Source organism: Mustela putorius, unplaced genomic scaffold (genome assembly GCF_011764305.1).
Source record: "Mustela putorius furo isolate JIRA1106 unplaced genomic scaffold, ASM1176430v1.1 tig00000580_pilon_pilon_pilon, whole genome shotgun sequence".
In the NCBI taxonomy this organism is placed as follows: Eukaryota; Metazoa; Chordata; class Mammalia; order Carnivora; family Mustelidae; genus Mustela; species Mustela putorius.
In genome coordinates this window covers 1,356,466-1,370,676 of record NW_025421423.1, presented here as the reverse complement: position 1 = coordinate 1,370,676, position 14,211 = coordinate 1,356,466, and the positions used below count along the sequence as shown (strand labels likewise).

General features: G+C 38.1%; 1 protein-coding gene across 4 annotated transcripts in view; it reads right to left on the bottom strand.

The window, feature by feature from the left end:
• Positions 1–2,012: 2,012 nt before the first annotated feature.
• The window catches only part of MELK (maternal embryonic leucine zipper kinase), an 88,683-nt gene continuing 76,484 nt past the window's right edge, over positions 2,013–14,211 (bottom strand). For all 4 annotated transcript variants that reach the window (XM_045081573.1, XM_045081575.1, XM_045081574.1 and 1 more), the window contains 4 exons: positions 13,426–13,522; positions 12,258–12,426; positions 4,895–4,998; positions 2,013–2,539 (listed from right to left, as the gene is read on the bottom strand). In XM_045081573.1, the coding sequence (XP_044937508.1) occupies positions 2,362–2,539; positions 4,895–4,998; positions 12,258–12,426; positions 13,426–13,522 (548 nt within the window). In that variant the 3' untranslated portion in view covers positions 2,013–2,361. The remainder of the gene's footprint in view (positions 2,540–4,894; positions 4,999–12,257; positions 12,427–13,425; positions 13,523–14,211) is intronic.

Sequence of the window (14,211 nt, the reverse complement as noted above, 5' to 3'; positions counted from 1 at the left end):
AGTAGGAGCCAGGGGCTGTGGGGTGGGGGAGTGGGGAGTGACCACTGACGGATGTAGGGTTGCCCTCTGAGGTGATGAAAATGTTCTAAAATTAGATTGCAGTAAGAGCTGCACAAACGTGAATATAATAAAACCCACTGAATTATACATTTTAAAGAGGTGAATTTTTATGGTGTGTTTATTATATTTCACTAAGCTGTTCTAAAAAATTTTAAAACCCTCTGACAGCTTCCCTTTGCCAAAACAGTTTAGTGGAACATTCGAGTTCCTCCCAGTTCTTCTGTCCCTTATTTCCAGCTAAATGTTTTACCCTCAACTCTAGCTATTTCCTCTTTGCACCACCTTCTGCAGTAAGGGCCTATTTAGCCAGAACAGCTCCATCCTGACCCTGCCCCCAACCCCTTCAGGGAACTTACTTAAAAACAAGTCCCAGGGGCGCCTGGGTGGCTCAGTGGGTTAAGCCTCTGCCTTCAGCTCAGGTCATGATCTCAGGGTCCTGGAATGGAGCCCGGAATCGGGCTCTCTGCTCAGCAGGAAGCCTGTGCCCCCCTACCCCCACCTGCCTCTCTACCTACTTGTGATCTGTCTGTCAAATAAATAAAATCTTTAAAAAACAAAACAAAACAAGATCGGGAAACCAGTCCCAGGTAACAAAGCCCAAATACAAGGGTGGGTCAGGCCAGGTGGAGCTATCCAATTGGTGGGGCTAGTTCAAATATCTACTATAGAGGGTCCCTGGGTGGCTCAGTGGGTTAAGCTGCTGCCTTTGGCTCAGGTCATGATCTTGCGGTCCTGGAATCCAAGTCCCGCGACGGGCTCTCTGCTCAGCAGGGAGCCTGCTTCCTCCTCTCTCTCTGCCTGCTTCTTTGCCTACTTGTGATCTCTCTCTGTCAAATAAATAAATAAAATCTTAAAAAAAAAATCTACTATAGGGTAAATTGTAATTCAATTGGTCACTGATGTGTGACCTAGCAGGACTGTGCAGCTTTCTCTGTGTTACAATCTCATTGGTCACCTATGCGTGGCCAGGCCCAACCACATGGCCTTTGCCCTTAAAAGCTAGTCTGTAAGGCAGAGAGAGGTCACCTCTTTGCAAGAGACGGCCCTGGCCGGTCGGTTTGGTTCTTGATGCTTGGTGTGAAATAAAGCTTTGCTTGACCTTCGCTTTGAATCAGTCTCGCCCCTTGGACCATGGACCCAACACTGCCTCTACCCTAAATAAGGTATGCCATTTTATAGTTCCGTGCCCTTGCATATACTCTTCTTGCTGCCAGGAATGTTATATTCCCTCTTCTCTTTCTGAACAACACCTATATATCCTTTAAGAATACTGTTTCCTTCAAGAAATCATCCCTTAACCTTCTGAAGTTGGTCATCCCCTCTATACTATAAACACTAATTTTTGTATCTGCCCCCTAATAGATTCTGAGCTCCTTGAGTTAACTAGAAAATACCATCTTCAGCCCGAGCCTAATGTTTGTAAGCACTTAGTAAATGTTTACTGAATAAATGAGTGACAAAATACTCCTCTCACTACTGACTAGAGGTAGTGCTATTTTTCTCCAACTAGTTTAATTGGTAAAATCCATACAAATAAAACTTGAGTGCTAGCCTTTAGAGACCAATAAAATGAAATAAAAATACAAATTCTGGGCCAACATTGAGACTTAAGGAAAATTACCATAAAGTAACATTTCATGGGGGTTCATAGTTCAGATACTTATCATTGTTGACCGAACACACTTACTGAAGTCAATAGTCTTTTATTCAACATATTAAATGTGCTGTTTAACTCTGGTAACCACAGCTGTGACTTAGTTAACGATCTCAATAAATCCTACTTAAATCAGAGACAGGAAAAAATTATGCAAATGAATTCTTATCTGTTTTTCTGCCCAAGGCATATTTGATAACAGATAAAACATCTCCAAATAGTCTCTACTTAATAGTTAGGAAGCCATTTGAGGTTTTGTTTGGATCAAAATCAAATACAAAGAAGAGGAGAAGCCTGCTATATTCACAAATGATTTTATTTCAAAAAGAAATTACACATTTAAAAGGAGACATAGTTAAGAGCTTACATTCACATATGGAAGTGAATCTAGGAAAGTCAACAGTTATTAATATACCAGGCCACATGATTAAAAAAGACAGTAATAGATAATGACAGATGCGCACGCCTTAGATTCATTGGCAAAATATCTTTTGTTTAAGAACAAAAAGATACTGGTCCTTAACACAGCTCTTGAGAAACAAGTCTGTAGTTCCAAAGAACTTTAAAGATAAAACCAGTCATACCAGTCTCCACATAGGCTGTATCACACCCATATTCATCCAGCAGAGGGGGGAATCAGCCAGCAATTATACCTTGCAGCTAGACAGTATGTCTTCCACTAATCTCTTGTAAACCCAGGCATCACCCTTAAGCCGCTGCCTCCTGATACCCACCACATCGGGTTTTTGAAGCTGGCACACTTCTAGTTCAAACTGCATTGTCACTTTACCAAAATCTGACTGTGTTTGACACTTCAGTGTATAGCTACGAAAAACAAGATAAGAAACCAGTTAGTAGGAACACCATGAATATTCTGTAGAATATAAGAGATTTCTAAGCCTCCAGGAGGCCAGTGGGGAAAATGAACCATTATTTCACATTAAGCAATCTATTACTGCTTACACTTTCCAAATGATTTAGCTATACCTTAGTCAAGGAGCATGACTGGTGTTTTCCCAGAAGTTGAACTAGGATCTTAGGAAAGAATAAAGATGAAAGGCTTTATCAGAATTTTCCCTTGTCCAAAGAAAAGCCCTTCTTTTGGAGCCACCCATGCCATTCATGCTCAAGAGATCTTCTGGTTTTCTTTATGTATCTCTTTCAACAGTGTAAGCTGTGAGCATTAGGCCATTTCCACAATGTTCACAACAAAGGAAAGTGCAGGGAAGATTAAGAGTTTTTTGTGTGTGTGCACCTCATCAGAAAATTCTGTCTTTGATATAAATAAAGCTGAAGCTACCAACCTGTCAGAAGGGCAAATGTTTTTGAGGTTTTTCTAATAGTAATAAGAGGTTAGGATGGTTACACTTTATGGCAGAGTTATAACAGCCCATGGAGACGGTATATTCCCATGGTTGAAACACATGGTGAATGTACTAGAACTGCAACATAACAGCTCTGATGATGGAAGGGTCCAGTCCAAATGAAGCCTTAAACATGTCTTAAGAAATAGGTATGTTCCAGCAAAGTTAGATAAATTGAATTCATGTGAATTTTTAAATTTGTTTGCATATTTTAGTTTGTCTTACTAATCTCCAATAAATAATTAGCAATAGGATCTATTTTAAATTTCAGTTCCCTAAACATTTAGGGGCAGATGATTAGGCAGGGTTCCACAGAAGTGTGGAGAAATTACTTGTATCTGTTATGAGGTTTCACAAAATATCATCCTTTTTCTGACTAATTTGGATCTGTGTTTGGGGTCTTGATCTCTTAAAAATGAGCAGTCATTATCAGAAATGCCAAAAGGAGTACCCTATAGTTAAGGTTCCTTATGGGAACATGAAGTGGAGAGCAATTAAGTCCATGGAAGAGAAAAACCAATTCTTCTGGTTTGGTAAAAGATCATAATGGAATACAGTCGAGATTAGTAACATCACACCACTAAAAAAACAGCTTTCATTGCTCTGCTTTTTCACAAAGTAGTTTAAAACAAACAGAAAAGTTAAAAAGGAAAAAAAGGATCAAAGTGGAGACTTTGCAGTTGATCAGGAAGTCAGAAGAATAAATTATTGGTTAACAGCTAGTTGGTGATCGAAAAGAGAGATCATATGCTGAAGGAAAGATTATTGAAAGCTTTCTGATATAGATTTGGCTAGAGGTTCTGGAACCATTGATACAGCCCAAGCATGAAGCAAGAGTGAGTTATGTTTGTTCTGATCATACCTAAAGAAGAAAGCAAGGGTTCAGGTAAGGAATGCTTGCCAACATTTACAGATAATGAAAAATAAAATTATTTTACAAAAGATTGTTTCTTAAAATCTTACTCTGCATTAAATATTCTAGTTAAATATTTTGTTACATCTATTAGTGGCTCTTTTTATCTGCCTCAATAATGAAATTTTAGAGACATAACTGGAAATGCTTAGAAATATGAACACCGGGGCGCCTGGGTGGCTCAGTGGTTAAAGCCTCTGCCTTCGGCTCAGGTCATGATCCCAGGGTCCTGGGATCGAGCCTCACATCAGGCTCTCTGCTTGGCAGGGAGCCTGCCTCCTCCTCTCTCTCTCTCTCTGCCTACTTGTGATCTGTCTGTCAAATAAATAAAAATCTTTAAAAAAAAAAAAAGAAAGAAATATGAACACCTTAGATAATGAGAAGAGGTCTGGCCATTCAGACCATGAGATCACAGCCATGGAGGCTTTGCTGGCAGCTCACTCAACAGTGGAAGAGAGTTCAGGTGAAATAATTTAATAAAGTGCTAAAAACCCAGTCCTGTCCAACAGCAAGCCATAAAGGAAAGGGTTCCATATAAATCCCTAATTGGTTTGAGGTGTCTCTAAATTTAGATTGCAGTTTATAAATATTATTAAAAAGCAGAACACCAGAGGAAAATAGAGGACTGAAAAGAAAACTGGAAGAAGTTCAGATTTTTCCTACTTTGAAAAGTCTATTCCTATTCTGAAGGGTCCTATTTTGAAAGTGGTGACAATATGGCACTAGCTCATATAACACCGAGACTAAATTATGAACAATGACACTAGCATAAAAGCTTTTTTGATGAAAACGAGGTGGGAGAAATATTTTTTAAAAAAGAGAAGAGAAGAATCAATAGACGTCTTCTCAAAGTTCAACAGACAGCAAGCAATAAATGCAACAACCTCTAAGAGTGCTTCTTACCCCTTTTGTACAAAGTCAACGTGCTTCTTTGGAAGAATAGACATTATTTCATTCAAGAGTTGATCTGGATTCACTAATCGGGTTGTAGTCACATTATAGTGAAGCTTAAAAAAGAAAAACAAGGAGTAAGAAGTAAATCTTTACATCAACACAAAGACCATCCTGCCTAACTGAGAGATCCCAAACTCATTTATAGTACCAGTTCAAAGGGAAACATTCCAGAGAAATACAGAAACAATTTACAACCAACTCTTGGTAATAAGCTAAAGTAAGATGGCACTGAAGAGCTTGGAGAAATTATGTTCACTTCTAACTACATCCATATCATGCTTTTTAACCTTTCATCCTCCTCTCCTACCAATCATTTTAAAGAAATGCTTAAATAATAATTAACATGTCTATTTGAACTTCACTTGTTTCTCTCTTCCCATGCTATGCTAGAGATAGTAACAGTCCTAAAATGTAAACTGTCAGAAATGAAACAAATGCCCTAGGAAACGTTGTTTGAATATACAGTTGACCCTTGAACAACACAGGGGTTAGGGACACTGACCCCCTACAAAGTAAAAAATCGACATATAACTTTAGACTCCCCCAAAACTTAATAGCATTTTGTTGACCGAAAGTCTTACAGATATGTAGTAGTCAATTAACACATATTCTGTATATGTTTTTTGTTGTTGTTGTTATTTTGTTTTTGTTTTCTAGAGAGAGATAGAGCATGTGAGCAGGGGCTTGGGGGGAGAAGGGCAGAGGGAGAGAGAATCCCTGGCAGGGCAGCATGAAGCCTGACACGGGGCTTGATCTTACAACCCTGAGATCATGACCTGAGCCAAAATCAAGAGTTGGACACTTAACCAATTGAGCCACGCAGGCACCCCTATATATATATATATTATATATACTATACCCTTATGATAAAGCAATCTAGAGAAATGAAAATGTTATTAAGAAAATACTAAGGAGAGAAAATATTTTTACAGTACTGTACTGTATTTATCAATACTCTAAGTTTACATTGTTTACAAGATGAATCATCTGTTAGAAACCTACATCAATAGTCTTACATGACACAAAACACTACAGATACTACATGTATTACTGATACTAGATATCAAAAATGAAAAGATAATGTGAAAAAGAAAGATGTATTTATTTACAGGTGTTGTGATTCACGCACTGAGAACAAGGAAGCAGCAACTGGATTGCTTCGTGATAACCTAGTGTAATCAACATGATCGCTTCACAGTAGCTTAGCCTATACACTAATGAACAAATGATTATAAAATTTTTATGGGATACAGTAATACAGTCATACTCATAATACAGTATTAGAAACATTTTTTTAAAAAACCACTTGCTGGTGATGATAGGCTGAGACGCAGTTTCTCCAATCACAAGAGAAGCATACTGTACAGTAACATAATTCTTTGAAAGCAAAGTTATAGAACAGTAAGAAAACTAACACATTACTAATTTTATAGTAAATACCACTCACCTTATGTCTAAGTAAAGACAGACAATCCACTTCTGTGGGTCCTGCACACAATGTTCTATACAATGAATACTTAGGCAAATGATGATGACACAAAAATGTCTCATATGATTCTTGTACTGCTATGAGATACTCACACAAAGACACACATACGCATAGATAAGTTTACTAACTGTATGGCATGATGATTGTTTACCATTCATTAAGTGAAAATGGATCAGCATAAAAGCCTTCATCCTCATCTTCATGTTGAGCAGGCTGAGAAGGAGGAGGAAGAGGAAGGGCTGGTCTTGCGGTCTCAGGGGTGGCAGAGGTGGAAGACGTAGAAGGGGAGGCAGGAGGGGCAGGCACACTTGGTGAAACTTTATGGAAGTACATCGTAATTTCTGTCTGACTTCATGCTTCTTTTTTTTTTTTTTTTAAGATTTTATTTATTTACTTGAGAGAGAGACAGTGAGAGAGAGCATGAACAAAGAGAAGGTCAGAGAGAGAAGCAGACTCCCCATGGAGCTGGGAGCCCGATGCGGGACTCGATCCTGGGACTCCAGGACCATGACCTGAGCCGAAGGCAGTCGTCCAACCAACTGAGCCACCCAGGCGTCCCTGACTTCATGCTTTTTCATTTCATTGAAAATGTTTCTGTACGGTACCAATCCTCCTTCTGCTGTTTGCTTTAGTTTCGGTGCTCATATCATAAAAGGATCCATGTCATAAAAGGAATCAAAAGCAGTCCTGAATAATGGAAACCTTTCAGCCAGACTGTCTAATGTCAATGTGCTTTCTGGTACTGCTTCTTCTATGTCTTCTTCCTCATTATCTGTCACTGTTTCAGAAGCACTTATCTCCATCAATTCATCTTCTGCTCATTCTTCGGGTGTGGCGTCTATTGGTTCTTGAATTTCTCCAAGACCCGTATCTTGAAACACTCCCACACACACCTTTTTTTTTCTTTCTTTTTTCTTTTTTCCTTTTTTTTTTTTTTTTGCCATATCTATGAACTCCTTCATGATTTTCTTGCTTGGCTCTGTCATAAATCCTGTGAAGTCATGCAAAACATGTGGACAGTTTTCTCCAACAGAAATTCGTCGTTTCCGGCTTAATGGCTTTCATGACTTTTTCTGTTACAACAATGGCATCTTCAATGATGTAATCCTTCTAGACTTTGAATGACATTCTCTTCCATAACACTGACAATCCTTTCCAGAGAGTACTGGGTGTAATGAGCCTTAAAGGTCCTTATGACCCCCTTTTCTTGAGGCTGAATTAGAGACATTGTGTTTGGGGACAAGCAGACCACTTTGACACTTCAGTGTTGAACTCAGGGGGTTCTGGGTGACCCAGCAGCTTTGCCCAATATCAAAAGAACTTTAATAGGTAATCCTTTATGGGCAAGGTACTTCTTGACTTCAGGGACAAAGCACTGATAGAATCAATCCAGAAAAAGTGTTCTCATCTAGACCTTCTTGTACAAACAAAAGACTGGCAGCTGGTGGGCATGTTTTCCCTTCAAGACTTGGGAGCTAGCAGCTATATAAACAAGGGCAGTGCTAGTCATAACCCCGACTGTACTGCATGAAACAACAAAGTTAGACCATCCCTCCCTGCCTTAAATGTTGGTGCTCCTTCTCCTTTTTTACTAATAAATGTCTTTTGTGGCACTGTCCCCACCCCCAGAATAGAGTATTTTTGTCTGCATTAAAAACTTGTTCAAAAATAAAAACAAAAACAAAAAAACAACCTGTTCAGGAAGAAATCCTTTTTCCTCAATGATTTTCTTAATGGCATCTGGGAACCAGTATCTACTGCCTCTTGGTCAGAAGTTGTTTTTCCTGTGACCTTGAACTTTTTTAAACCAAACCTCTTTCTAAAATTATCAAACCATCCTTTGCTAGCATTAAATTCTCCAACTTTAGATACTTCACCTTCCTTTTGCTTTAAGTTCTCATAACATGACTTCATCTTTTCTCAAATCATATTAAAGTTTACAGGTACGCCTTTTCATCTGCCTTTCAATCCTGCACCCACATAAAAGCTTCATTTTCAACATGAGATTTTAAAAAACAGCATTTTGCAAAAAGTGCAAGGCATAACTGCAGCAAGGCTTCACAAATCCTCCCCTACCATTTTTTTTTAAACAATGGTCCTTTTACTGGATTTATTTATCTTGAAATGGTGGGTGGCCATAGCTACAGACCCCAATCTATGGTATCTATCAAGCAATTCAACTTTTTCTTGTAATGTCATGACTTTTCTGTGCTTCTTGGGGGTACTTCCAGCATCACTAGTAGCACTTCCTATGGGTCCCCTAGCATTATTCAAGGTCTAAGGCATTGCCCTAAAATGATGAAAGAATATGCAGGAACAGCCAGTGATCATTTTTTACTGTAATACGCAATTTACTGAAGAGACGAACTGCTCACATGGAAATGATTAGCATCACACAGTGTTTTTCATGGGATTTTATTTAACTTTATCTTTTCTTTTTTGTTTTTATTATTATTATTATTATTATTATTTATCTGAGAGAGAGCACAAGCAGGGTGAGAAGCAGAGGACAATCAGACTCCACCTGAGCAGGGAGCCCAATGCGGGGCTCAATCCCAGGACCCCGAGATCATGACCGAAGCTGAAATCAAGAGATGGACATTTAACCCACTGAGCCACCCAGGCACCCCACATCACACAGCATTTTTAAGCAGATACTTGCTACATAAGCTCACCACAAGAGCAACAGAAGGTAGCTATGAAATCATTATAGTAGTACGACATGTATTATAGCTGATTTTATGCAGTTATGATTTAATACTGCACCTTTAAGTTTGTTCACATTTCTCTCAACTGTGAATGGTGCCATACACAGTATGTTTGTGTGCATAAGTTTTGATAAATTTTAACTTTTTATAATATGTTTATATCTTATGTTTTTAAATAAAATAGACTAATATCTACATATATCTTGTGCATTCATGACATAACTGTTTCTTAATTTTTTTGATATTTCTAGGCTATGTGGTTTCTGAGTTTTTCCAAATTGTTGCAAATCCCCCCCAAATCTGCCCAATATATTTGTTGAAAAAAATATACATATAAGTGACTCACACAGTTCAAACCCATGTTGTTCAAAGGGTCAACTATAGTTTTGTTTTAGTATTTACATATTTGTTCTAATCTGATTTGGAAAAACATAATTAGCAAAAACTAATAATAAATTCAAGGGGTGCCTGAGTGGCTTAGTCGGTTGAGCATCTACTCTTGATTTTGGCTCAGGTCATGCTCTTATGCGTTCAGCGGGGAATTTGCTTGAAAATTCTCACTTTTCTCTCTCCCTGTGCTTCCCAAATTCGCACACACGTTCTCTCCTTACAATAAATAAATCTTTAAAAAACAATAAAAAAAATAAACTCAAGTTTTTAAAAAGTTAGCCATCTTAATTGTGGTATTAATTTCACAGGTGTTTATATTATATAATGCCAAAGTATATTAATCATGCATTTATTTTTTATAAATTTTTTTTAAAGATTTTATTTATTTATTTGACAGACAGATCACAAGTAGGCAGAGAAACAGGCAGAGAGAGCAGAAAGCAGGCTCCCGGCTGAACAGAGAGCCTGATGCGGGGCTCCATCCCAGGACCCTGAGATCATGACCTGAACTGAAGGCAGAGGCCTTAACCCACTGAGCCAATTAGGTGCCCCGAATCATGCATTTTTAGTAAGTACAGTTTACTTATGTCAATTATACCTCTGTAAATTTGGGTTTTCTTTTAAAGAGTCAATATAAAGAAAATGCCAGATAAATAACAGGGCAGATGATATGCCACTATGAAGGTGAGTTAAATGACCGGAGTTTTAGGAACCCAGCTTCAGGTTATGAAAGCTAATGCAGGACCTTTTGTCTGCTGGGTTCCCATCCAGGGCTATTTTGCCAAACTAAATTGGCTTTGTCAAGAAAATAAGCAGAACACTTTCAAATCACAATTTTAGTGATACCTTTTGTAAAATAAAGAATTAACCCTAATTTGTTTAAGTTTCAGATTTTTACAGATGGCTTCCTACAAGAGGGCTTAACTACATGATTTGCTGTCTTAAAAATGTAAGGTGTTCTTTGTACCAACCTTTTAAATTTTCTGTAAATTTATAATCTTTTAATATAAGAAGTAGGGAGGGGAAAAAAATGAAACTAATTTCCTAAAGCAAGCTCTGCAGTTCTGCAAAACTTAAAGCATTATAAAGGGTTAAAGATCCAAAGTAAGGTCAAGTTTCCAATGTTAGGGGTGTGCTAATTAGGGCTGTGTTTCTGCTCCATTGGGGTTAAAATGTTCAACATGGATAGAAACAATGCTACTCAACACTGGAACACCTGATAAAATAGAACATTTCATGTGCATCTCACAGAGACAGCTTTGTTTACACATCCCAGCTCTGTGAAGTTGCTGGGGTAGAGATGATCTCCAATTTTTACAAATAAGAAAACTGAAGCAGTCAAGGATAAAATGGCTTATCCAAGCTACACAGTACAAAGCTAAGGCTAGAACTCAGGTCTTCTCATTCCCAAACTATATCTTGGAAGTATTAGAGAATACCTGGAAAGTCAACTAACACAGCAGTTCTTATTGGAAAATGCATTCAGGTTCCAAACAATTTACACAGGTGAACACTTTTAGCATATTAGCCATCAGTATCTGAAAACCACTTGGCCTCTCAATAATGTATATGATTGGGCATGTTTCCTTAATTTCATCTGTTTTTCAGGGAAATGACACTATGGTTTTCTTAATCCCAATGTCAGGATTTAAAATATTTCAGAACTGTCTCCATCTAGAAAAATCTTAGAACAAGAGGACAAACTATACTTAAGGAACAGAGATGTGCAACACTTCTCAGTGCATTATACAAGTTTAACAAGGCAACAAACATTAATGGAGAAGTCCTATCTTCTTCCACTTTAAAACAGGACATAAACGAATATTCTCCCCTGAAGCACACTTCTGCCCAACAGCTCATCATTTTCCTTCCCCAAACCTGTCCAGATTTGCCCCAAAGAGTCTCAGTGCAAAAACTAAACACAGACCCACTCCCCAAACCATAGGGAACATTGCCATCTTCTCTCCCCTCCTTCACGCCCCACACGTCTTGGAACACGTTTTTACCACAGCACAGAACACCATCCCTGGCTGGCTTCACTGCCACTCTATGAGATCCTTAGTGACATGGGCTATATCTTTTCATACCTTTACCTCTTACTTCCCCCCCAAAAATATGTTATTCATTAGATGTCTGAAGAAATGCTGAGAGAATCCAAGAGAGTAAAGAAGTATTTTATATCCAAAATAACTTCTTTTTCCTTTCTTTTACCAGTTGAAACATATTATCCACACCACTGACACATTAAGCCTTTTAAGGAATAACAGGACTATCAAATAAGGTCTAAACCTCTTGGGCCTGTGTGGACCTCTCGGCCTACCTTCCCAGTCTGCTGCTATTTTCTTCACATACAACACACTCAAAGTTCAAATTCACTTCCTATGCATTCAAATACTTTGTGAGGGCCTACAAAGGTATCCATGTGTCAGGGAATTTCCCACATGCCAGAGATATGACAATTAAGCTCTAGTCCCCATCCTCGAGGCAGCTCTCAATTCCTCATATATGCCCTGTGTTTCCCCACCTCCATGTTGCCTCTGTGATTAACTGCTGAGTATTTTAACTACAGTGATTTGCTCCTTGAAAGGAGCAAGTATATATAATTAACCTCTGCATTCTCAAAGCCCATTGCATCAAAATGCATGAAATTAAAAAATCAAAAAATAAAAAATCCAGTTAGCAGTCAGCTTCAGAAAACCATATTAAAGAATTCCAGTCCACTTACCTTTAGTCTTCTTGGCCCACCTTTGGCAGAGCCCTTCCTTTTGCTCCTGGTAAGCACAGTGATAACCCTATCCAATCCCCTTTCAAGGCTCCCAAACACTTTGGTTCCTTTTCTCTTTGGAGTATCCTCTACATGTGCTTGGTTGAGATCCAGTTCCACTGAGCGACATCTTAAGAATAAAAAACCATGAGTAAAGCTGGGCTTCCTGGCAGCTGGGGCCCTCACAGCCCACTCGAGCATGCTCACTCTCCAGGAAGCACAAAAGCCATCCCCCACTGGAAATGCAGTCACACTCCTCCCGTCGGCCAACTGCCACTTGACAAAACTATTTCTCCCCTAGCTTTTTTTTAAAAGTCAATATACAGAAAAGTTGAGTGAATAGTACAGCAAACACACATATATATTCTTAGATTCAAAAGTTGTTAGTTAGTATTTTGCCACATTTGCTTTCTCTACATATATACATAAATAAATATGTTAAATGTATGTGCATCTTTGCTGACCAATCTGAAAGTAACCTGCCTGAAGATATCCTGAGACTTCACCCTGAAACACTTCAGCACACATAGCCAATGAATAAGGACCTCTTCTACATAAACAAAATACCAACAGGACATCAAAAAATTAATAATAATGCTATATTACTATCTAATATCTAGTTCATGGTCTAATTTCCCCAATTGTCCTCAAAATGGATGTGGCTTAAAAAAATAGCTATAAAAGACAAGGAAGGGTCATGAATGCTGCAGAGCTGTCCCCACAAGAGGAATGAGTTTTCTCTGAATCATCCATTGGTATCTTTACTATCTGAGAAACTGCTGTCAGTGGATGTCTATATACGGCAGAAGCATATGAAGAGATGGGCCTCAGAAAAGTACCACCTGGCTGGGGCCAGGGCCAGGGCCACTGTCTTCCCAGCCTGCCATATGGTGAAGTGCTAGTCTTACTCCTGAGGAGTTTCAGAATTCCACCCTTGTCTTCCATGAGGAAGGCAGCAGCAACAGCTCCAGGAATGGCCACAGACCACTGTCATTCAGCTAGACATTTCCATAGTCTCCAGCATAATTTATACAATGGTTTGTTACCTTAATCAGGTTTATCATACATGAAAAAAAGAATCTAGTTACATATACTGAAGATTAAAGAATCTAAAGAACAGAACACTTACCGCCTCTCAGGGCTAATGACACCTGTCATTAACTTCTCTATTCCTGCTGAATCTGCTGGTGTTTTAATTGGGGTTTCTTTCGGGCACTGGTGTCTGGCTATTAGAAAAACAAGAAACACAAACCATGTGCAGGTGACATATTATGGTTTCAAAACTTCTTTCAATAACACATACATCACTGATTCAGTGATTCAGAAATACTATAAACACTCGGCCAGAGCTATTAAGTTCTAATTATTTAAAGAAATGTTTCCATGTGATTTATAACAAAAACAATATCATTTTGCTTTGCACGTGTGGCTCCTCTTTTCCTTCTTTGCAAAACTGAGGCCATGCTTAAAATTATACTATAAATATTATATGATAAATTTAAATAGATCATATACACAAAGATTTTATGGCTACTGATTTTCCCATCTATAAATAAGTCAATCTGTATTTATACAAGGATCCAATTTATGTTTTTAAGTGAAACAGTAGAGAGGTGTTAATTCAATTCCTAGTCCTACTCAACTCCTGTTAGGCAAAGAAAACAGTCTTATGAAGTCTTGACAAAGTTATTAAACCGCTGTGAGCTTTGGTTATTTTTATATTCCTATTAGAGAATTTTGTGTTTGATTCTACGAGGGTGTTTGTAACCAGCTTGTGACAAATTCGCACTAATAAATTCGGCTACCAGTGATTAGTTAAGTTTTTGTTCATGATCTAAAACTTACATACACTTTAGAAGTAATAACACTTTATTTTTTTTCCTTTTTTTTTTAAAGATTTATTTATTTATTTATT